This window comes from Engystomops pustulosus, chromosome 4, assembly GCF_040894005.1.
Source record: "Engystomops pustulosus chromosome 4, aEngPut4.maternal, whole genome shotgun sequence".
NCBI classification, from domain to species: Eukaryota; Metazoa; Chordata; class Amphibia; order Anura; family Leptodactylidae; genus Engystomops; species Engystomops pustulosus.
In genome coordinates, this window is record NC_092414.1 from 70,394,599 (window position 1) to 70,417,817 (window position 23,219).

Sequence of the window (23,219 nt, forward strand, 5' to 3'; positions counted from 1 at the left end):
AAGTTAAATCAATCGATCAGTCGGATAGTCCAACAGCACAACCCCCAATTTGTGTCACATGGAAGCCAAACCAGCTGCAGCAAAAAAGGATCGCGAGCCACACAATGCCAGCGCAGACACCTGTTAAATACCTGTTCAAGCCATGCAATCCCCGATGAGCCCCTGTGTCTTATTTACGGGGAAACATGGTATATATAACTTATCCATGTCACTTGATGTTATGGTTGAATATTAGCTATACTTAAAATGGGTTAGCATCTTGTCATATGAAAGTTCAGGTATAATTAGGTTCTCTTGTACATAGATGCAAGTCATTATCCTGTACCTCTTCTGAAAGCAGTATGGTATTCCATTTCTATATTTATTTTGCCATCCTCTATGCTAGTCTTTGGCATGATAAAACTGGGCAGTTAATCTGTTTGTCTTTATGATTGCTCCTAAAGAACACATTAGTGACAGCCTGGGAAAGCAAAGCCACAGCGAGGTGGCGATACGTGTGGGGCAGTGGCCTCCCCCCGATCTGACAACACTTGGTAATGTTACATGGCTCTATTATTGAACTTATTGTTACCCATGTATTTTTGACCTATTTCCTGTGTGTCATCCCATATGTCTTTATCTGGACGTTAGGGGGGGGCGAGTATACCAGATAGCCTGTATTCGAGGTGTCTGGTTGCTCCCATCTTTGTGATGGGTGTTTGTTGCTTTTTAATTGTTTTTAACACATATCAATAAAATATTCATTTTATACCATATATTGCATTTGATTCTAGGCCCTATAACACCAGAATCTATACGAGTTTTGTGTGGTTATTCACTTTCTTCTACTGGTGTGGGGGCCTCACTGATTAGGGTGGATAAGCAACTGACACAGTTGCAACCTTATGCACTTGAGCCTGGGAAAGCAAAGGAAATGTCCAGTATTACCCACAAAAGGTGCCAGCGGTCAGGACAAAGTAAATTTAGCAAGTTTTATGTACTAAAAAACGAGTTATGTCAGCTTATTACATATTTCACAAATTCTACATCCATTGAAATAGTCTTTGGGCTGCGTTGGTTCAACAGCAACTGAAGGTTTGTCCAGACTGGTCAACAGTTAAATGAATATAGGAACATGGAGGGAATTATGTGAATTATGATGATGTAATAAAGCAAAAGAAAGCCACTTACATGTATAAATATAGAAATGATCTTTATTTACATTAGGCTCATATCCATTACATGAACAACATCATACATCATACATGCTTCTTACATTTATTTACTCTCTGGAAGTTTAAGTATAGAAATAAAAATCTTTCCAGTCCTCATGTTTTCACCATTCTCCAATATGTTGTCAGTAGGTAGCACATGGTTTTGGGAATTCTGCATTCTGCAATCTCACACGGTACTAGGAACAAATCTATGGTTGTACATCACAATTCTGAGAAAGATCTCATTGTTTAAAACTGGGACACAATGAAATTGCCGCCAACCAAATACTCAGCTGGCTACAAAGTCAATGCCCTGCCATCTTTTCTGTCCTGTCAGGTGGATATGGTCAGCTTTCCCTCTCTTCCTTGCTGTTAGGTGAGATAACAAACCATGAAACATCAGGATGTCAGCCTTCAAGATTTCTGTTGTCACTTCCCAAGAAGTGTATAAAGTATTTGACTATTTCTCATAAGGCTTCTTGACTTACTGCCAACAGTATTAAAACTATGTGTCATTCTCAGTACTTGAAATTTTATTTATGTAGTTAAAAAAACACCAAACCATGCAAATTTTTTTGATGAAGGTGAACACATGGGGGGGGAGTGTTTGCTGCATTCATCATTTAATTCATATGTCCATTCTCAGCCAAAAGCATATTTTATATATAAAGTGCAGGAGAAGCAATAGTCAGTCACACCTAGGCAAGAAAATAGCAGGAATAGGACGAGAAATCATGTGTGCACATTGCTAATCATCCGCATGTGCCTTGTCTAATGAAATACTGTATGTGCAATTTAGCTGAACAAATCAGTAGATGTCAACTAGTCTGCACATATTTAGTTCATAAAATTACAGAATTAAAGGAGTTATTGGGTATGTAAAAATTTGACTACATGGATGGGAGAGCATATACTTACCTCTCTTTCTCCATGACAGTTCAGCTGTGGCTCCGGTCGTCACTACGGGTCTCTATTTGAAGACGTCGGCAGTGCCATACCATCCACAGCCAAAAGCCTGAAACCAATGCTGTAGCAGGCACACGCACGAGTGTGGTTGGGATGGCACAGGCAGTCTTTTTATTCATACAGAGACGCAGCGGTGATGACCAGCGCCACAGCAGAATGGGAGAGTAGAGAGATAGGTAAGTATGTGTTCATTATTATTTTTAAAGCCATCCATGTATTATTTTATATACCTGGACAACTACCTTTAAGATTAAAATGTAATATTTGAAATTGAGGTAAGCATGACACAGAAACCAATGCAGCTGTTTACTGTACAGGCATCCTCAGGTAGACTGAACTGGTGTCAGCTGATCATAGCAGCATATCGCCTTTCATGGCATCGATGATATCCATACCCATATCTCTCATGTACAAGGTCCCATAGTATCATTAATCTTCCCTGAATATTGCAGCAACATCATCACTGAAGAAATGTGCCCCGTTGCCCCAACTATATATATATGTATATATATATAATATTTATTTATTTTTTATATAGTGGTATTGTAACAGCTGTGTAGTTTCATATACTTTTAATACATCAGCATCCCTCTAACCATACCTCATCAAGCTCCGGTTTTAAATCTCCACATTAAAAATTATACATTCTATGTGATGCATACTAATTTTAAATCAAGAAATCACTCAAATATATATTAAATTGTTATTTTTTTATGACAATCGTCTTCTTTACTGTTAAAAGTGCTGTTTGCAGACGTTCCTAAAGGATCCCTTTATGATCTAAAGTGCTAAACTTTGATATTTCAAAGAGTTTTCCAATAGAATTGCATTTTGTTCTTGTGATTATGAGGTTTCAAGGATTCAGGTACAAACTTATCACACATTGGGGGTCATTTACTAAGGGCCCGATTCGCGTTTTCCCGACATGTTACCCTAATATTTCCAATTTGCGCCAATTTTCCCTGAATTGTCTCGGGATTTTGGCGCACGCGATCGGATTGTGGCGGATCGGCGCTGGCATGCACGTGACGGAAATCGGGGGCGTGGACGAATGAAAACCCGACGGATTTGGAAAAACCGCCGCATTTTTTTAAAAAAAGTGTTGCGGGACTCGCGCTTACCTTCACTAGGAATAGACCGGTGAACTTCAGTGCATTCCGGAGGGCCTTGGGGAACTTCAGCGCAGCAGCGCCACCTGGTGGACGTCGGAGGAGGACTACCTTAGTGAATCCCGCCCGGACCCGAATCCACCGCAGAGAACGCGCCGCTGGATCGCGAATGGACTGGGTAAGTAAATCTGCCCCATTTTCTATAGAAACATTTCTGGCCCAGACTCTATGGAATCAGCCCCACTTACTATTACAGCTTTAGTACCCCTCCCCTTGGAATAACACAAGGATAATCCAATCCTATTGTCTTTTTCAGTAAACAGGTCATCATTGAACTGCACTGCAAGTGACATAAATTGCTGAGTTAGAAAATTCTGTGATATTAAATCATCCTCTTCCAACATGTACATGTATGTTGTGGTATGACTTATTTTCCGGTTTTCTAGTAAATATAGAATATAATAACTAAATTAAAAACCTAAATTTGAGACAAGTCACAGAGGAGGTGATGCCAATCATATGTTTCAGTTCAGTGGCGCTGACTAAACCTACACCTGAATAATTGACTCAGGCCATAAATTACATATGTGCAAGACAGATCATTCCAGACAGGGGTCATTTTGCATCTAGAGTGACATTTTGTCATAGCATTGCCTTGACATGGCCTTGACATGGCACAACGTAAGACGAGTAATGACCATTGGCCCTAATTGAACTATATTGAGTCATATATTTCCCATTCAAGCTGCCTAATGTCTTAAAAACTGCAGCAACCACCAATACTCCCTTTACATTGGAAAGAAGGCTATAAAATAAATCCGGCACAGTTTTTACCACCGATGTGGTTTCAAATCGAGTAGAAATAGAGACCGGTAATACAGTTCTCACCAGCTCCTTGTGCTTTATTTTGCTTTTTGGGTACTAACAGGGGAGATGTAGTCTGGCTAGTGCTCGATAGTAACACTGCTGTTTTGGATGCAAGTGAGCTGACTTTGATTGTTATAAAATAAATCCCCTTTTAAAATAATTCTGAAAATAATCACAAAATATAAAATAAATTACATCAATTAATTAGTTTTTACTGACCAGGAGGGTAATGACAGGTTGTAAATAATTGCATAAATATAACAAAATAAATAATCTAAACTTTGAGTGTCAAAATGTTTTACAATGTATCATAGTTTTCATTGCTTATTTTTTTTAATATAAATTTAGATAAAGAATCTTGTTTGAACAAACATTTACTATATGACTAGATTAGTGCTGGTGACATTTACCTACTGTATATCACTGCTTTCTCTTCACTTTATGGTGCATTCACATGACCGTCAGGGTAACATACGTATACATATGCCCCATAGACAACTATGGCGTCTGTGCTCGGTACGGTTAGTGCTCACCGTTCCGAGCCCTCACAAAATGCTCTATCTTCGGCCGTGACAAAGACGGCTGTTTGGCATGATTTTCTATGGAAAGGGGAGTTGACATCCCTCTTCCTCTTCAGCGTGCCGCCATATGCCCGTCCAGCTATGTGAATGTAGCTTTATTGGGATATCAAATATTTAAGATTAGAGCTAAACTCAATATTGTTCAATGTCTTGTTACAGCTTTGCATGACTGATGAGTATAGAATTGGATAGGTTGTATTTGGGACCTGTAAGTACATTTCTGATTAAAAAAAAATCCCTAACCACATAATACTTCTCTAATTTGTAGCACTGTGAAAGACAAAATGATGATCTCCTTTATACCTGAGATGCTATGTGCAATAACTCTATGTCCAGTATCGAAGACTGGGATCTTATCTTTTGCTACCCTGATGCAAGTAACTTGTCAGTGACCTTTACTACACCTGAGCACTCTTAACCTCTTCTGTTATGTACAATGGAAAGGATGTGTGACCCTCCCATCCTTTATAAGGCTGTATATGACACAGTTTCATGTACAAGTATGGTTATTGCCAAGCTGCAGGATTTGTTTGATGAAAATATCTGCCTGTTCTTCATCACATAGGAATTTCCTATACACATCAGACAGTTTCCCCATTAATAGCAGCTGAAATTCTTCATTGCCCACTTCGACTGCAGCTGCAAGGGCCAAGGAGAGGTAAGTGACGGCATCTTCAGCATCCTGTAAACAGGTAACATGGTAACGTTAGGACAGCTGTTCTGCAACTTTGTCCAAGAGGAAGTATCATGATCACCTTTCAGTCATCAGGAATAAGACACGCGGTACAGGCAGACATATTCACGTGATGTTATGTACTCATATTCAATATGAATGTTTACCAAGTTATTTCATTGTCTCAGCATGTTATTTCCTTTACATCTACTGTAAGCCATGACGCTTTTCTGTTTCATTCCTTCCTAATATGTAAATATGTTAAAATAAATAGTATTAAACAGCAAATAGGATGCCTTGTGCACCCAAATTTTATTTTAAAAAATCTCATTGTCATTTTTCTGGTGTTTGATATTTTTCTTTTTTATATGATTTACAACTAAATCTATGCTAACATTTGTATTCCCTTGCTTCCCTTGCCTCGATTGCAGCATTGTTTAATGGCGGCTTACACTTTTCTTACTGCTCCAGACCTGAGAATAAGGAGGAAGGAGGGATATGCATATTACTCTTTCGACTATGCACCTTCCAGGGGATTCTTCCTGTACCCTCTCTCACTTTCCCATCTTTTGAAGTCCACATCCTCAGACTTTTCCGACCATTCTCTCTTCATGTGGCTGTAGTATACAGTCCTCCTGGCTCACCCTATCAGTTTCATGACCACTTTACTTCACTTTCTATCCTGTGACATTCCAACTATTATCATGGGAGACTTTATCATCCACTTTAATACTCCCATTTCCCCTCCTGCCTCTGAGTACTAAGCCCTAACTTCTTCTCTAGGTCTTTCACAACTCTCCGATTCCCCCACTCATAATGAAGGAAACATTGTAGACATCTTAGGTCTTCTCCTGACTTTCTTCAATATCTAATTTTGCTAATTCTTCCTTTCCACTTTCAGACCATTACCTTCTTTCTTTTACTTTCAATAATCCTTCACCTTCTCAGAATCCTTCCACCAATTGTTACTACTGGAACCCACATGTCATTGATATTCATCAGCTCACAGAAACCATGCAGTCTTCATTATCCCCCATCTTCTCTTTCACCTTTCCAAACGTGGCTACTAACCATTATAATAATGTCAGAAGCACCCTAGATGAGATGGCACCATTATCCAAATTTTCAAAACAGATTCAGGCAACATTGGCACAAAGATAAAAATTGGTTTCTTTCAGCAGTGCTCCAGGATTGCCGAACATCTGTCGATAAAGTTATGCACAACTGCAGACTCTGTCTGCAAATTCATGCTCAAGACCAATAACTCTGCCTTCACCTTGCTAAACAGGTCTATCTCACTAATCTAATATCCTCTCTCTCTATCAACCCCGAAAGGTTTTTTGATACTCTTTACTCATACTAACACAAAAGGTGCTATCCCATTACTAAAGAAACCATCCCTGGTCCCATCCAGTGCCACTAACTACCGAACAGTTTCTAATCTCCCTTTCATCTCCAAACTCTTGGAATGACTGATCTGTTCTCGACTAACCCGTTATCTCTCAGCTAACTCCCTCCTTGACCACCGACTATCTGGTTTCCATTCTATGCATTCCACTGAAAGGGCTCTTACTAAAGTGTCCAATGATCTTCTCACTGCTAAATCAAAAAAATTACTATTCGTTCCTCATTGTTCTGGATCTCTCAGAAGCATTTGATACTGTGGACCACCAGCTCCTCCTCAGGATGCTTTAGGCCTCTCTCGGCCTAAAGGACACTGCACTCTCTTGGTTTTTTTCCTATCTCTCTGACCGCACTTTCAGTGTCTCCTTTTCTGGATCTTTCTCTTCTCATATTCCTCTCACTGTGGGGGTTCCTCAGGTTTCAGTCCTAGGTCCTCTTCTTTTATACATCTATACTGCCTTCTTCGGACAAACCAACGGCAGATTTGGTTTCCAGTATCATCTTTATGCTGATGACACCCAGCTATATACTTCTGCAAGTAACATCACCCCTGCCTTAATCCAGAACACTAGTGATTGTCTCTCTGCTGTCTCTAACATCATGTCCTCTCTCTTCTTGAAACTTAATCTATGTAAGACTGAACTTCTATCTTTCCACTATTTACTAACTGACCTAACCATGACTTCAACATCTCCAGAATCTACAACAAAAAGAAAAAGTTTGGGTCAGCTCACACCGGCAGGTAGAATCGTTGTTGTGGTGGAGGATGCCTGGAAGGAAAAAGCTGTGTCGGCCAGCAGCGACGAACCAGAAATCCAAAAGACGTACAAATCCAGCACTCCAAAGTTATTGTCACGGGTGGTCCCGCGACCCATATCGCGGGTCGCAGGCTCACCCGTGCTTCCCTGCCCCCGCCAGCGCGCCGCCAGCGCTGCTTACCTCCTCCGGCTCCCGGCTCGCTCTCTGCCGCCGTGCGCGCGCGGCCCCGAATGCTAATTTTGTCACTTCTCAAAATTTAAAGGGCCAGTGCGCCATTAATTGGCGCTGGCCATTTTGGCAGAATCTATTTAAGCCTGCCTCTTCCTGCAAGCCCCTGCCGGATCTTCGTGCCTAGCGCCCTAGAGAAAGCTTTTCTGATGCCTTGTGCTCTTCTTGTGAATTCCCGTTGTGACCCTGGTTCCGTTTCTGACATCGCTCCTTTGCCGCCTGCCCTGACCTGTTGCTACGTCCCTGACTCCGAACCTGTGCTGCCTGTCTTGACCGCCTGCCTGTCCCCGACTACGAGATTGTCTGCCGTTTCTGTACCTCGACCTCGGCTGCCACTGCGGACAAGTCACGCCTGTGGAACGACCTGGTGGTACCACGCCGCAGCTTGTCTAACCCGCTTTGCGGCGGGCTCTGGTGAAAACCGGGTGCCACTTAGACTCCGGTCCCAGGTAGTGGCTTGTGCCATCGTCCGCAGTGGTTCAGAGGATCCACAACCTCACGGACCCTGACAGTTATATTATCTGGTAAAAATTCTTGGTAACATTTATTTAATCCATCAATAAAAAGGCAAAAAGAGACATACGGTCCAGAGACCCATAATGACCTACGCGTTTCGAACGATTACATTACATTCTTAATGATGGACCATGATTAAGAATGTAATGTAATCGTTCTTGTGAGCAGGGCCCTCACTCCTATTGTCCTATATGACTGTTTGTACTTTGTAATGTAATATTATATTTGTATATATCCCCCTATGATTTGTAAAGTGCTACAGAATATGATGGTGCTATATAACTAAAGATTATTATTATTAGGCTCTATTAGAAGTCAGTTGATTAATAATTAGATTAATTAATAGATTAATAATTGATTAATTAATTATTAATTTTCTAACATACCATACAACCTTTAGAAAACCTTTTACCTTTCGTCTATGAAGTGCAATATCTCCCAGCCTCCAATACACCTTAACATAATATCCAGCTTCAGCTGTGTGTTGTATTGGTGAAGAACACACAGACAGTGCTTTCAGATAACAGTACTCAGCAATCTCATAAACCTGCAAGGCATAGTAGACTCCTGCCAATCGATGAAATGCAACCAGCTGGTGTATTGGTTCATCTGTATGGAGACACAAAGCAATTATTGATTAGCTAGAATGAGGCAAGAAGGACACAGACTAGTGAATCAAAGGCTATACAGGCTTAGTAAACATATCCATCTTCCTATTCTGTGGATACATTCAAAGGACTGATCCTGCAATGCGCACTACAGCCTTTGTGTATACATATAGCATCCATTTATACCAAGAATTAAAGATGAGTGCCTTATAATATATAGTTCTTCATTTATTTTACATGTACAAATGGATTTCTTTTTCATTAAAATTGTTGTCCAAGGAATAAGATTTTAATTTGAAAACACGTTTTTTTAGGTACTGCAAATGGTTGTAATGTTGTTATTTTGTTTTTCATTCCCTCTTAAAGAATACAGGTAATATGTCCAGGGCTGGTGGTCGCACATGCTCAGTCACGCTGATTGAAACCTTTTGTAAAAAAATGGGTGGAATAATTCCTGCTACTGCACTGACTGCCAAAAAAAAGCAGCATACTAGAGGTGACTTATTTTCGAGAAGAACACTTGGAGGCATCCTCATTAATATGTAACAGCACTATATAGGCAAAGGAGCCTTTCATGTTTTTAGAAATGTGGAACAACTATTTATGCATCTATACTGAGCAAACTCGAAAATGTAAATGCTATAAGTTTGCTTTATATGATAAGAAATTGATAGAGGGACTACTTGGGAATGTAATAGAACTGAGCTTATTACTGATAAGCTATGCTTAGTATCATGGTGTATGCATGTTTATATGAACCAAACTCAAAACATCAACTATGTAATGTAAACTAATTAAGAATATTTTATCAAATTCCAGATAGGTCCGGAAAATTAAATTGATTTTATCCATTTCATGTGAAATGAATAACATTTAATCCCTTCATGACCGATGATCATTGGTGCCTGAATGTCCAGGTTAATTTTTGACATTTTGCTATACACTTCTTTAAATGACAATATTTTTGGAAAAGCTTTAGATAAATAGGTAGAAGGAGCAGCACTGTGGATAACCGGATTAAATCCAATGTGGGTGCAGGCTTCAAGGAACTGACACAGGATCCCATATGCATACAAACTCCAAGGAAGGAAGCAGCACTGCATAGAGTCAGCCGAAACGTAGCACTTACCACTGGTGGAATAAACATTCACTATTTATCTTGGAGTGCTGCTTCCTTCCTTGGAGTTTGTCTGGAAAAGCTTTACGTATCATAACAATTTTTACTTTTTTTTTTTACATGTGAGACCTTACCTTGATAGGACAGTTATTAATTACATATTTTTTCCTCATAAAATTTGCCTATAATTTACTGCAAATATGAAAAAATAGGCCTTTTTGTCATTTTTCTATGAAAGTTTTTTAAATAAGCAGCAACTTTTATTAAAATATTTCATAAATATGTCCAGCATTATTCCATCACCATTCCCAGAATCAGCTACAGATGCAGAGGGTGCATGTACTTCTGCAGCTTCTTCATTATTCTGCCTTCTGCTGACCGTCTGGAGGGGGCAAACTTCAAACGCCTATATCTCCTGAACCCTTGCACGTAGAGACACAATTTTAGTAGTTTAGTAGGAGAGTCTCCTCTTTAGTATAGATTGTGCATGCATGCTTAAGAGAATCGGAGATGTTCATTCTTAAAGTTACAATCTGGAAAACTAAGCTGCACATAAAATATATTTTTTTACTACAACTTGAAGGGTGAATATCTCCAGTTCTGTTAAGCATCCATACACAATACATGCATCATATTAAAGGGGAGATATGACCGTTTGAAGTTGGTCACTTTCAAGACGTTTATAGATGTCCTTTCTGCAGGGGCCATGCGCAAATAGGATGTATATAGCCACATGGAAGGGGTTGATTAATGTACATGAAACCATGCTAAGTAAAAAGCATCTGTGCCCAGTTTTTAGATTTTTTGGAAAATTTTTTGTGACTTGACAACCATTAGTGAAGCCGTCCATTTGCTCTAAGCAGAATGTGTAGCTTTGATTGGACATTATTACCAAGCTAAAATACTATAGAATAAGTATAAGGCATAAAAACATTTTTAAAACCTACCAACAAGTGTGCTGAGCCGGACGGCCATGGTAGCGTACTCCAGTGAAGATTTATAATCTCCTTGGTGTATTAGCAGCTGAGTAAGTTTGTGATAAATTCGGAGCTGTGACCGCTTGTCTTCAAGTTTTTTGGCTAGTGGTAGGGCACCGTCCTGAAAATGAGAATAGAAATTATGATTACAACACATAGACAGACTTTTTATTAAACATTACAAATGAATCTATATGAGTAACTTTCTGCATGCCACATGTATAAATATAGTTGTATGTGTAGGTGTCACTGAAGCAATGGGAGGCAAGGCTGTGCAGGAGACTCATGAACGAGCTGGACACAGCAAAGATGCTGATTGGACTCACCTCGGGTCATGTACATATAGCTTTAGGGACTGAATGTTTAAGTTTACCGGTATGGAAATCGGCAAAGCAGGGACAGGGGCAGTTCTAATGGCAGTTTATGAAAATATATTTCGTTTTGGGTTTAATGTGACTAACAGGATCCCTTTAAAATTAGTCAAATTAACTACAGTCAGTTAGGTGGACTCATCCTCTTCTTCTTTCATCTCCTGAATACACCCTTCCTTTTTTATCCCTAAAGCCCCTCGTTTTCTTCTACCTGTTGCTTGGCCTAAGATATATTGTTTTTAAGTTGTCATTGGAGTTAATTGTCTTTGCCCTTAGGTATAATTTCACATCTTCTCATTGTCACTTGAAAATTTAGAAAAGTCCCATAACTTAGAATTGTTGTTCCATCATCCATGTCTGTAATTCAACATTTGCGTTGCACAAATCACTTGTCACCATCTAATATTTTTGCTCGTTGCGCTGAAGAATCATCTCAGTTAAATTTAAGGAATGTTCAACTGCCTCCAATCCCCCATAAACATCAGGTCATACTTACACTATTATACCTCTATAACACCCTCAAGCCTTTTATTTGCTGGCACAGTATGATCGGAAAGGAATTAACAGTCCAAAACAAGTGTACCTCACGCTCTGCTAAATTCATTGCTCTTTGTTCAAGGCTGTTGGTATTGAGGTTTTGTAACTTATCCTTGAGGTTGCAATGTGCAAAAAAACACCCACATACTCTCTCCTTGTCTGGAAAGAAGGCTCTATAGTCATCTCAGTATCTTCTAGATCAGTCTACGTTTTACTATTAAAGCACCAGTGTGCAAATCAACATAAACCATTTAAGACTCCCTTGATCAATCTTTATTAGAGTTCATCCAAAGTCGGGATCTACAAGAAAGGAAAGGCAACACTACACTCATTAGTTCTTTGTTTACACATTAAAAAGTCAGACTGTATTTCCATCTTCCCTAATAGACATTTACAACTCCCTCTTGCAGGTCCTTGGGTGGACTGAGAAAAATGTCTCCTGGTTGAGACATATTAACATTCAAAATAACGGCACTTCCCTGGCTCCTGTATTTGTCTTCAAACGATTCCCACTTACATCCTCACATTTTTTTCAAGTCCTGCCTTTTCACAAAGTTTGTCTAGTTGCGGAGACCTAGGTATCAAGAAAAGCCAGTCTAATTTGTAAGCATGCAGAGGGGTCTGGAATCTAACAGTTTAAGTCCCAAGGATCAACAACCAATGTCATAATCCTAGCTCTATGCTAAGGGTCTGTATTGAGTCATCACATTCCCCTCATCTGCTTGCCACTCTTCCCTGGAAGTCAAGACTGGGTTGCGTGGTTGGTTCAGTTGCATGCCCCTTCCCCAACTTGTGTCACACTCCGGCCTCTATTCAGTCAACGGTCCCCCCTTTCCTCATACTCCAACAACCCTGCATTCCCACTGCATCCCTTATAGGACTCCCCCTTTATTCTGTGATGTTCTATCTACTGACATCTTGAAATCTATTGGGGAAGTTAATCTTCTTTCACACTTCACTGGGAGTATACCCAGGTCCTCTTTCTTCCATCTGACATTTTCACCCCTTAAGGACGGAGGGTTTTTCAGCTGATTTCTCGCTCTCCAACTTCAAAAATCCATAACTTTTTCATTTTTACATGTACAGACCTGTGTGAGGGCTTATTTTGTGCGTAACAAATTTTAATTTCCCGTGATGTTATTTATTTTAACATGCCGTGTACTGCGAAGCTGAAAAAAAATTCCAAATGTGGAAAAATTGAAAAAAAAACGCACATGCGTCACATTCTTGTGGGCTTAGTTTTTACGACTTTCACTCTTCGCTCCAAATAACATGCCTACTTTATTCTTTGGTTCGGTGCGATCACGGTGATACCAAATTTATATAGTTTTTATTGTGTTTTAATACATTTTCAAAAATTAAACGAATGTGTACAAAAAAGAAAAAAAAAATTTTGCCATCTTCTGACGCTAATAACTTTTTCATACTTTGGCGCACGGAGATGTGTGAGGGGTAATTTTTTGTGAAATGAGGCGACGTTTTCATTGCTACCATTTTGAAGTCTGTGCGACATTTCGATCATTTTTTATTTCATTTTTTATGTGATGTAAAAAGGTGTAAAAGTCGCATTTCGGACATTTGGGCGCCATTTCCCGCCTCGGAGGTCACCGCCGGCCGTAACCGTTTTTATATTTTGATAGATCGGGCATTTTGGGACGCGGCGATACCTAATATGTCTGTGATTTTTACTGTTTGTTATGTTTTATATCCGTTCTAGGGAAAGGGGGGTGATTTGAACTTTTAATATTTTATTAATTTTTTTTATTTTTTTAACTTTTTTTTTTCTTTTTTTTTCACTATTTTTTAGACCATCTAGGGTACATTAACCCTAGATGGTCAGATCGCTCCTACCATATACTGCAATACTACAGTATTGCAATATATGGCATTTTTGCAGGTCATACATTACAATGAGCCACTGGCTCATTGTAACGAACCTGCATAAGCCATGTAGCCTCGTGTCAAAAGAAGACCTGAGGCTACCATGGTAACCGATCGGAAAAAATATGTCGCCGGCGGCGTTTAGAGGGTTAATAGCCGCGATCAGTGCAAGCACCAACCGCGGTTATTAGCGGTGGGGGTTTTGTACAAAATGCCTTGTAGCTGGCTGGCAAACAGACAACATGGATGGCCGTTAGATATAACACCTGAAGTTTATTAAGGCCTAATACCTGCAGAGGAAAATCAATGGCAGTGCACCTCCAAAGAGGAGTGGCGGAAATGTGTTGTTATGTGAGACCAATAATCATTTAATATGCAAATAAGTTTTCCAGGCTGGGAGAAGGAAAACAATGGCCTTTTTTTGCAACCCTCTTAACATCAAGTGGGGACAGATTTCCAACTGCAGACAGTAGTGTTTTATTGTGATGGTGTTTCTTTAGTACAGTGTAGAGAACTGGTTAAGCTAAGTAAGAGGCCCTGTACTGTACTGAAGAGACGCAACCACGTTGAAACACTGCTGACTAAAGTTTGGATTCCTTCTGGATTATAAACATACTGGTTTTGGTTAAATTCTATAACATGGCATTAGGCTTCCTGAAAGTCATGCTTGATGTTAAGGGGGCTGCCGTAAAAGTTGAAAAAGAGGCATTGTTTTTCCAGCCTGGAAACTGCATATGCATATTTAACAGAATCCCCTAGTGGAGCATCAATTTATATGAGAAGAAGTATCTTAAGTGACATATATATACTGTATATGGATATATATATATATATATATATATATATATATACAATTGTATTAGTCACACTTTGTAAAGATGGTATTTCACTAAATGCTTAGCTGGATCACATTTATATAGAACAAACTAGATAGATATAAAACAAACTTATGAACATAATGAAAGATAATTTAAATTATTGGGGATGCTCAGTTCTGAAAAGCTTGGTGTAGATAAGTTGTCACTACCTTATAGAAAGTTAATGCCTTCTCTCTTGCCTGGAGCCCATGGAAGAAGACATCTCCAGCAGCTTCGTACAGGTGCAAAGTGGCAGTAAAGTGCTCTGCTTTCGAGGAAGCCTGGATGCCAGCCTGCAAAATAAGCATATTCTTGTCATTAATCAGTTAAATTTTTCCTATGTGAAGGAATGCACACATTAGCCGGGTATGAACAGAAAAAAAAGAAATTAATGTAAATTAGGCTACACTCACATCCCGATTTTGTATACACTCAGCATTTACTTCAGAAAAGCTATTGACATATGCACTGACATACACTTATGCTGGCAGGCAGAGGCATAGTTTTTGCCTAAATCTGCACAGTATACATTGTATACATTGTATACGTTCAGCAGAGGCCATTGTAGCCTATGTGGGATGGATGCAGTAGTACTGTGATGTCACTGTCCACATAAGGGCAGTGGCATTACTCGGGAGACATGCTTTCTGGGGGAACGGACGAACAGGAGGACATATCCCACTGTATATGTATACAGTGGGATACGTTTGTACCGTACATTGTAAGAACACATTGGGGGTTTTAACTTTATTTTTCTTCCTGGTTTTGCTGTCTTTTTTGAGACATTTTTTGGCGCATTGCAACTTTTGCACCTGGAGTTTGGAGGAAAACTTATAAAATTGAAAGAAGTGACTTGAGACATTTGTGCAACTTTTTTGCAACATTTGTAACAAATGTCTCAAAAAGAGATCTGAAAAAAAACTCATTTAACACAAGAAAAAAGTGAGAGTGATAAATTACCAAAGAAAAAATACTAGCCAAAACATACACAGATAAAATAAATGACCCCCATTGTGTTTGTGGAGTCAATAGCTCTTTCTCATCCAGAACCTAATTTAGAAATTCTCTGAACTAACATTTCCCAGCATTCCCTCAGAGCTCCCAAATGTGTTCTTGTGTCCTATTTCATAGGGATGCACCTTTTCACCGCACAAGTATGCAGTATAAATCCTAAGAAAATCATGCTGTTGCATAAAGTGCCTATTACAGGTGGTTCCAGCTGGGGCACAAACAGAGCCAAATGCCTTCATGCTGGTCCTTTCTTAAAATTGGTCATACCAACTGTGGGGAAAGTAAGTATTTGATAAACTGACGATTTTGCAAGTGTTCCCCCAACAAAAGAGGAAGGGGTCTACAATTTTTGTAGCTACACTTCAACTGTGGGAGCCAGCATCTAAACAAAATCCACAAAATCACACTGTATGATTTCTAAATTATTAATTTGAATTTTATTGCATGAAATAAGTATTTTATCCCCTACCAACAAGCTGTTAGTTTTTCTTTATGAAGCTCCTGCCACTGTGCACATACTACCTGTATAAAAACACCTGTCCACACACTCAATCCATCACACTCTAACCTCCTCACTATGGCTAAGATTCAAGAGCTCTATAAAGGCACCAGGGACTAAACCAGAGAATGGAAGAGCACTGTCAATCTTTCTCATCCTGGGTCTCCATGCAAGGTCTTCCCCAAATGGGGTAAGGATTCTGAGAAAGGTCAGGGATCAGCCCAGAACTTTATGGGTGGACTTGGTCGATGACCTGAAGCGAGCTGGGACCAGAGTCTCAAAGATTACTGTTACACACTGTGCCATTATGGGTTAAAATTCGGCACGTAAAGTCTACCCGCCCATGCCAGCACATACACTGGTCCAACTAGGAAATATAGCCCTCAAATAGTTTGATCCCTTTTAATTGCACATTTTTCTCACAGTGCAGGGGCGACACAAAACTGGCACAAACACTTTCATAACTGTGGGCCTTAATGTCCATGAAGTTTTTATAGATTGCATTAGTCTAGTGATCCTGTCCCCTTGAATGTATTGTGTGAATAGAGCCAAAATGGGTTGTTCACAGAAAAAAATGTTTGCAAGTATTAGCTTACTAAACACTTTTCTAATATAATATAATAAAAAACTCCATATTCTTCACTTCTTTTTGGCCCTTGTTTTTGGAGAGGAGGCTTTTTAATCAACACAGAAGGAGATGCTGTACCGCCCCTCTTTGTCGAGAGACTGTCACCTCTCAGCACTCTTACACTGCTCCTAAGTTGACACTTATTTCAGACTATATTTAAAGTAGGTTTTCAACCTAAAATTGATCATTGAGAAAATCACATAATAAAATGAACCATAATGTTAGTATTATCATAGAAGCACAATAATTTACATTTTTTACATAACATATTTAGTTCAACCTTTAACTCCTTTACCCATAAAGATTTGAATATTATGTATTACATTACACTTCCATGTTATTACTTACATGCAGGTAAATCTCAACAAGTTCATCTTCTTGAAGCAAATAATATAGTTTTCCAGCCTGAATCCACCTCTCAGCAGATTTCTCATGTTGTCCCAGATCAATGGAGATCCTTAGACTTTGCTTTGTGTAGTCTAACGCTTTCCTTAAAGATCTACAATTTAAGATAATATTCTTAATACAACAGTAAGCACAGATAGCCCAGAGGTGTAAACTCAAGGCATTCTCCATAGTCACATGTGCCTTTATATTACATAATAGGAAAGTATTTAATTGTGTTGGGGATAATGACATAATAACAAGATTAAACTTGTGCACTATATACCAGTAGTGCCACATTGCTGCAGTGATACACCATTGTCACTGATTGCATACCAATCTTCTCTGTGCCATTTTTCTGCTTGTTTTTCCTGTAGTGAGCAGTGTATGTAAAAACCTCCTGAGGTCTGCGCACCTTGACAGATGAGGTCAGGTATGATAGCGCTTTACATGCTCTGAGTATGTTTCCCTTAATGATACAGTTCTCTGTATGTAAAGAGGGTAATCGTTAAAAACTTTGGCAGGTTCCTTTATCCTTTAGTCAGGAGAGAACAAGACAGAAAGCTGATTTATGCAAACAGGGGTGGATTATCACCGCCATGGGCCCAGGACTGTATGAATATTATTGTCCCTACATGTCTGGAAGTCTGGAACTCACTTCCTACATATGGTACAAGTATCAAGATTTTTGGGGAATAGAGGATGCGTCCCTTCCGCTTGCAAACTGCGGTTTCAGGACCTTTGGAGGCTCTTGTGCACATGTGTATTGAGAGCATGAACAGATGTAGAAAGATTTCATGTATGAAGGTCCTTCTGTGTTTAAACTTTGGTAGGTGGTTTGGGTGGCCATGGACCCTAGAAGTTCGCACAGGGAGCTTCCGGCCGGGTGGAAGCTCCCATCTGACACCATCTCTCAGCGCTTACAACGCTGAGAGATAGGGACGGATGGGAGGAGCTGGCCACACCGCGGACCGGAAGCTCCCTGTGCGCGGCTTCTGTGCCCCTGTAAACAAACAGGGGCACGGATCAAAGGGACCGCGACGCGGGACATCGGTGGCGCCAGACGAGGTAAGTACATGTTTATTATTTTTAAATAGCCCGCCCAAGCCTGGACATTGGAAATTTTTAAAACCCGGATAACCCCTTTAATGGAGTATAGATATTTAGGAGGTACTACATGTAATTTAAAGACAGAAGGCTGGCAACATGGGAGCGTTTACTGTTACCAGATGACACCTCACTATCAAACACTTACTGAAAGTGAAAGTAGGCAATAAGAGTTGAGCACTTGCCAGATGTTTACCATAAGTAAAAATAAAAACTTATAAATATATGAAAGTGGAAAATGACTGTCAACGTAATGTAAATTATAATAAATGCAGATTTGCATTATATTCTCACAAACTAATTCAAAGTCAAACAACGATGTTGAAATATATTTTCCCAGTTTTCTCATATTTATTTCCTGTAGTAATAGTTAAAATCACCCATAACGAGAAATAAGGTCCATCTGGTCAACAGCCACTTTCCCAGTACTAATGGGTTATTATAACCATATGTAACCTCCAGGCTAGGAAATAACAATAAGAAAACAAAAGTTTTATAACAAAACGCTTGTTATTTTTCAAGTACAGCTACGAACTGGGATGTTATAAATGAAAATAATTTGTTCTTTTTACAGCCCCTGAGAGTGATTCCGATTTTTCAGATTGAATTTCATTATCTAAATGTTATCTTTACAAATTCAAAAGAAACAATTATCCAGCTTTTATTTTAATCACTCTCTTGTAGCTGTGTGTTACGGACTGAAACATGAGTTGTCGTATCTACTGGAAATCACCAGGTTGATAATAAAATCCTTTATATGGACAAATGAGGGGGAAGGTGGTACATTTAGGGAGAATATTAGAGCAGCAGTAAGTTTCTCCTGACATTTCAATCGTTATTGTGTAAGAAAGCTAAAAAAAAATGAAATGGAGCAATAAAAACTGTTTTTGATTTTCAAAGAAATATAATAACCTTTCTATAGACCTATAAATGTTAAACACTATATACTGGTGTATATTAAATGTAAACAGCCAATTATATGGTCCCCCAAACTTAAAGGGGTTGTCCATAGGATGAAAAAATGGCGGCTTTCTTCCAAGAACAGCGCCACACATGACCCTGGTTTGTGCCGGTATTGCAGCTAAGACGAGAAGAGATGAATAGAGATGAGCTGTTTTTGGAAATCACAGCCATGAATTTTAACCTCTAGACAACCCCTGTTAAATTTGTTTCCTCTCAGGGCTGTGAAACTATTCATAATCAACATTGTAGCTTGAGATGTTGGGGTATAAGCACAGTGACGTAAAAAATGTAATAAAAGTAATTCAGAGAGATGAGAAAGAAAATATATAACAGCTAATTTATTTCAGCTTCACTCGCTTGACATAATACATTAACTTACTTGGCAGTGTTTAGTGTCTGATAGAGCCTACTAAGGGTACTGAGAACATCGCCTTCCTTCTGCCTATCTTTCAAGAGTTGTAGTAGGTGGACCCAGTGTTCACAGTAAGTTATGTGAGCTCCAATAGTAGGACACACTTCACTGTAGAATGTGGACAGTTCTTCAATGACAAGTAATTGACCTGCATAAGTGATGCATAAAGTGATCATTTATCAAAATAAGGAATATTACAAAGAATTTCAAATCTGATTATCAAAAGATATAAAACTAATTTACATAAAAACTGTAATACTTCATTTATATTTAGAAAATAAATAAAATCTTCTCAGTTCCATTTCTTTTTATGCCCCTTTCTTTTCCTGCAGTGAGCAGTGTTTCTGATAGCCTTTAACTCTTTACGGGCTTAGGCTACATTCACACTGACGTGAGCCCGCCACACCGTAGCACGGTGGGCACACGGCAGCGCGGGGATAGGATGAGGTGGTGAGCACAGCTCCATAGCGATATATAGCCGCGGCGCCGTAATACGGGAAAAGATAGGACATGTTCTATCTTTTCCCGGGCTATGGAGCGGTACGGTGCCGCACCGTACCACTCCCGTAGGGCGCCTTGAGCCCATAGAAGTGTATGGGGGACGTATATCGGCCGCATATACGTCGGCCGTATATATGTCCCCCATACTGTAGTGTGAATGTAGCCTTAGAGAATACCTGACTTGATAACTAGGTTCATCAAATAGGGATAACTTTAGGGGGTGCAGAGGGTGTGATCGTAACTGGGCCCAAGAAGCTTAGGGTGCCCTTTAGGTGTCACGTTCCCATATGAAAAGAATAGTCCTATAAGCCATACATTATAATCGGGGGCCTGGCACAGACTTTGTACTGGGATCCATCATCTTCAAGTTTCACCACCGGCTTCTCCTTTTCTATAATTTTTCTGTATTGGTTTGAGAATTGATCTATAGGAAACATTTTTCTTCAATAAAGTATTTTACAAACTTTACTATTAGCATCTGCACTATTGATTTATGCAATTTTTTTATTTATAGAAAATCTGCCATAATAGGGCAGATATGATGCTAAACTAAAAATCTAAACTAAAACCAAAAACCATTTAAAAACTTTTCAATGGATACCTCAAACATGATAATATTATTGTACTGCACATTATGATCCCAATTCATGGCTTGTTTAGAGACAGGGGAATTCATCACATACATATAGCTTCACATTCCTTAAACTGTATAATTAATATTTATAATAATTTTGGCAAACTTAAGAACAGGGATCTAAAGTCATGAGTATTAAAGGACACCTGTCAGCATATTAATACAAACGAGCTGCACATAATAATAAAAACAGATCCCTAGCCCTCTTCCAATTATGGTACTGAAAAAAGCCTATTTATATTTGGAACATACTATAAAGCTCTGCCACACTGTGGCATGTAGCGGTCCAATTGCTGAACCTATCTTACGCTGTACCGCCATATTCATGTGGGGGTGGTCCAGGGACTCCCCTCTCGTCTGCTTCTCCACCGGACTGCTACCCCCACACCAGATGACAGCAGTGACTGCTTGGTTTGATCCTGCAGTCACCACCTCCTGAGACTGTTGCAGACCACTCCCCTCGGAAGATAGGTCCGGCGATTGGTTCGCTTCATGCTACAGTGTGGCAGAGCTTTATAGTATGTTCCAATAGGCTTTTTTCAGTACCATGATTGGAAGAGGGCTAGGGATCTTCTTTTATTGGTATGTGCAGCTCCTGCCTGTTCCTATACTGACATGTGTCCTTTAAATAACAGGAGGCTACATTAGCACTGCATAAGGTACAATGTAAATGAGCTACTCACTTTTTAAGTTATTAGACTTCATAGCAAACAGTAATGCAAGTTCAAAGCAAACTCTGCCATCTTCAAGCTTCTGTTGTTCTATTAACAGTTTGCCTAACCAATACAGAACTTGGGCTAGCTCTCGTTCTGCATCCCCACTATCCTGCACATCTATAAAAAGCTGGATAGACTTTATAAAGTATCTTTCTGCCATAATAAAGGCCTGGCAGGACACAGATAATGTCCCAAAATTTGCAAGGGCTATGGCCTGGTTTCTTCGGTTGCCTGTCTCGGTAGCCATTTTAAGGGCATATGAGTATCCTCTTGAAGATTCAGCAACCATTTTATTCCTCTTCTGTGCATTTGCAAGGAGATTATGCACAACACCACACTGAGTAGTACTGTCAGTTTCTTGCATGGAGTCTAAAAGAGGCGTTAACATATGGCAAGCTTTTTCAAAATGGCCATTCAAAATATATAACCACCCTAAAAACAGGGCAGATTCAAAAGCTTCTTCTTCACTGGACCATCTTCCTAATTCAACAGCTCTTTTGGTATAACCAATGGCACCAGAAAGAAGGCTTCGCTGGAGGTAGAGCTTTGCTAAAAGAATACATAGTGTTCTCTGAGCTTTCACATCTCCACTTTCATATGAAGAGGATAATGCATGTTTTAGGTATGGGGCAGCTTGAGCTGGAATATGATTGCCTTTTAAGGGACAACCCATAATTTTGGATATATTTTGCATAACTACACCAACCCTCCACAATGGAGATGGCATCCTTTTCATGCCTACTGATTTGTACAGTCTAGCTGATGCCAATGCAACATGAGGCAGGTATTTTTTATCATACAGGTAACTTAAAAAGGGCATAACACTTGTATTGGAATCCAAAGTTTGGGAGCATGAAGTAATAAGAAGAAATTGCAAGCGTTCCAGAAATGGTAGAGACTCCTCATGCCTTCCAAGCTGATACAGCAACCTGTAAATAAGGAAGCAAGTACGAGATTCTAAGGAGGCATTGTTAACAATTACAGCTTTCCTAAAAATATATTTTAGCACCTCCAGCTCATTCTCCGAGCTAAAATTGTGCTGAGATATGCAAGTTAGAAGACTGGCAGCTTTCTCCAGCAAGAGTTCTTGCTTAGTTTTTAAATTTTGCTTCAAGTAGATAGCTGATAAATTCCCATACAAAGCAGCCAAAAGTTGCAAATCTAGAAATCCATGGTTAATGGCACTTAAGGCTTCTTCAAAGTAAACTCTTGCCTGGGAAAGCTTCATTCTCTTGGCACAAATCCTTCCTAGAAGGAAACAACAACGTATATGAGCCCAAGACATGTTATTCCTCTTTGCCCAGTTCCGAGATGTTTCCAGGTACATTACCAAGTCTTCTTCTTCTGAAAACCCATAAAATGTGGAGTTGAGAAAGGACATGGAAAGATCATATAAGGGCTGGAACTGAGTATCATAGCCTGCTTTATTTAGAAATGTCAATACTGGATCAAAAACTTCAGAGTCTTCTAGGTCTCCAGCATTTAAGTCAACAAAAAACTTTGGGTCATCAATATCCTCTTGTCCATGCACATGGAAGCCTTCTAATTCATATCTCCGTTCCGAATCTGGACTTGACTTCTCAGACACACTGCATTTCGAAGAATCACTTAGTGCTTCAATTTCCTCCCAACTATCTGAGATTTGTGTTCCACCAAAGTCTTCCCGCACAACTGGAAAAGTGCAATGTAAGGTTATTATGGATTGCAAAACATTTCATCT

General features: G+C 39.5%; 1 protein-coding gene across 9 annotated transcripts in view; it reads right to left on the minus strand.

Annotated features, from left to right (window-relative positions):
• Positions 1-1,166: 1,166 nt before the first annotated feature.
• The window catches only part of SH3TC2 (SH3 domain and tetratricopeptide repeats 2), a 74,706-nt gene continuing 52,653 nt past the window's right edge, over positions 1,167-23,219 (minus strand). For all 9 annotated transcript variants that reach the window (XM_072146185.1, XM_072146188.1, XM_072146181.1 and 6 more), the window contains 7 exons: positions 21,467-23,170; positions 19,616-19,796; positions 17,131-17,281; positions 14,815-14,937; positions 10,969-11,119; positions 8,709-8,905; positions 1,167-5,398 (listed from right to left, as the gene is read on the minus strand). In XM_072146185.1, the coding sequence (XP_072002286.1) occupies positions 5,207-5,398; positions 8,709-8,905; positions 10,969-11,119; positions 14,815-14,937; positions 17,131-17,281; positions 19,616-19,796; positions 21,467-23,170 (2,699 nt within the window). In that variant the 3' untranslated portion in view covers positions 1,167-5,206. The remainder of the gene's footprint in view (positions 5,399-8,708; positions 8,906-10,968; positions 11,120-14,814; positions 14,938-17,130; positions 17,282-19,615; positions 19,797-21,466; positions 23,171-23,219) is intronic.